General features: G+C 57.5%; 1 protein-coding gene across 1 annotated transcript; it reads left to right on the plus strand.

Moving 5' to 3' along the window:
- Nucleotides 1–919: 919 nt before the first annotated feature.
- Nucleotides 920–1,546, plus strand: LOC138352489 (chloride intracellular channel protein 6-like). Its single transcript, XM_069304989.1, has one exon. The coding sequence runs from the start codon at nucleotides 920–922 to the stop codon at nucleotides 1,544–1,546; it is 627 nt and encodes a 208-aa protein (XP_069161090.1).
- Nucleotides 1,547–1,788: the final 242 nt, after the last annotated feature.

Raw genomic sequence — 1,788 nt, forward strand, 5'->3', positions numbered from 1 at the left:
CGGCCGACCGGCTCCCTTGTGCGGTGAGCAGCACTTGGTTAAAAACTTACGAACACAAACATGGCAGATGACGCTGTAAAGCAGGAAAACTTCAGCAACGAACACAAACATGGCAGATGACGCTGTAAAGCAGGAAAACTTCAGCAACGAACACAAACATGGCAGATGACGCTGTAAAGCAGGAAAACTTCAGCAACGAACACAAACATGGCAGATGACGCTGTAAAGCAGGTAAAGGCGCCGCAAAGAAATTACCAAAGCACATTAGGACGACACAGCCATTTTAACACAGCTCCGACACATGTGTTGACAACACATGAAAAACAACAACAACAACAAAAAAAATATACCAGAAAAATACCGTTTCTAGAACATGTGAAAAAGCCCCGCCTTCTGGAAGGCAACATTAAAGAGACAAACACAGGTGGAAAACAGACACGTCGCCACTACCTCACACAGGAAGCAATTGGGCAGCCCTAACGTCTTTCACTCCCGTCTCTCTCTCTCTCTCTCATTTATATCCGCTGCTGTCAACCATTTGAGGATGGACGGTAGAGCGACGGTCTCGCTTCATGCAGGTCGGCGTTTAATCCCCCGACCGTCCAAGTGGTTGGGCACCATTCCTTTCCCCCGTCCCAACCCATATCCTTATCCTGACCCCTTCCCCTAGATAGTCGTAATAGCTTGGCGCTTTCCCCTGATAATTCTCTCCACTCCTTCCAACGTTTATCCTCTCTCCTCCTCCTCCTCCTCTCCCCCTCTCCCCTCAGGGGCCCCAAAAGCTGGTGCTCCTGTAAGCACAGTGTTGTGGTGGGAGCCACCACCCGGGCCCCCAACACTGACCACTGATAGCCTCGTGTTGTTTACCTGCCTTTTGTGACTCCCTGGTGGTGGCAGGGGTGTGGTGGCGGCGGCGGGGATGGTGGCGGCGGCGGGGATGGTGGCGGCAGCGGGGATGGTGGCGGCAGCGGGGATGGTGGCGGCGGCGGGGATGGTGGCGGCGGCGGGGATGGTGGCGGCAGCGGGGATGGTGGCGGCGGCGGGGATGGTGGCGGCGGCGGGGATGGTGGCGGCGGCGGGGATGGTGGCGGCGGCGGGGATGGTGGCGGCGGCGGCGGGGATGGTGACGGCGGCGGGAATAGTGGCGGCGGCGGGAATGGTGGCAGCGGGTCGTGGCAGCGGGTCGTGGCAGCGGGTCGTGGCAGCGGGTCGTGGCAGCGGGTCGTGGCAGCGGGTCGTGGCAGCGGGTCGTGGCAGCGGGTCGTGGCAGCGGGTCGTGGCAGCGGGTGATGACAAAATAGAAGGGAACTATCAGGGAGAAAGCGCCAAGCCATTACGACTATATAGCACTGGGAAGCGGTCAGGAAAAGAATTAGTGATGGGCCGAGGGGAAGGAATGGTGCCCAACCACCTTGGACGGTCGGGGATGAACGTCGACCTGCATGAAGCGAGACCGTCGCTCTACCGTCCAGCCCAAGTAGTTGCACAGGGTGATGACAGGGATGGTGGAATGGGTGATGACAAGGTGGAGAGTTATTGTACATAAAATCCAGACAATCCTTCCTGGTCAGGACTGTAAAGTAGCCTCGGTGGCTAGCAAGGTTAAGGCAGGTAGTGTTTCCACTACGCCGTCACATATCGTGTCAGCAAGGCGGACAGCCCGCCTGCTATCATAACCCAACATATCGTGTCAGCAAGGCGGACAGCCCGCCGGCTATCATAACCCCACATATCGTGTCAGCAAGGCGGACAGCCAGCCTGCTATCATAACCCACACATCGTGTCAGC

Source organism: Procambarus clarkii, chromosome 53, assembly GCF_040958095.1.
Source record: "Procambarus clarkii isolate CNS0578487 chromosome 53, FALCON_Pclarkii_2.0, whole genome shotgun sequence".
NCBI lineage: Eukaryota > Metazoa > Arthropoda > Malacostraca > Decapoda > Cambaridae > Procambarus > Procambarus clarkii.

Bases quoted from the DNA above. Each gene is read 5' to 3' on its own strand.
- LOC138352489 (XM_069304989.1), top strand. From the start codon at position 920: ATGGTGGCGGCGGCGGGGATGGTGGCGGCAGCGGGGATGGTGGCGGCA.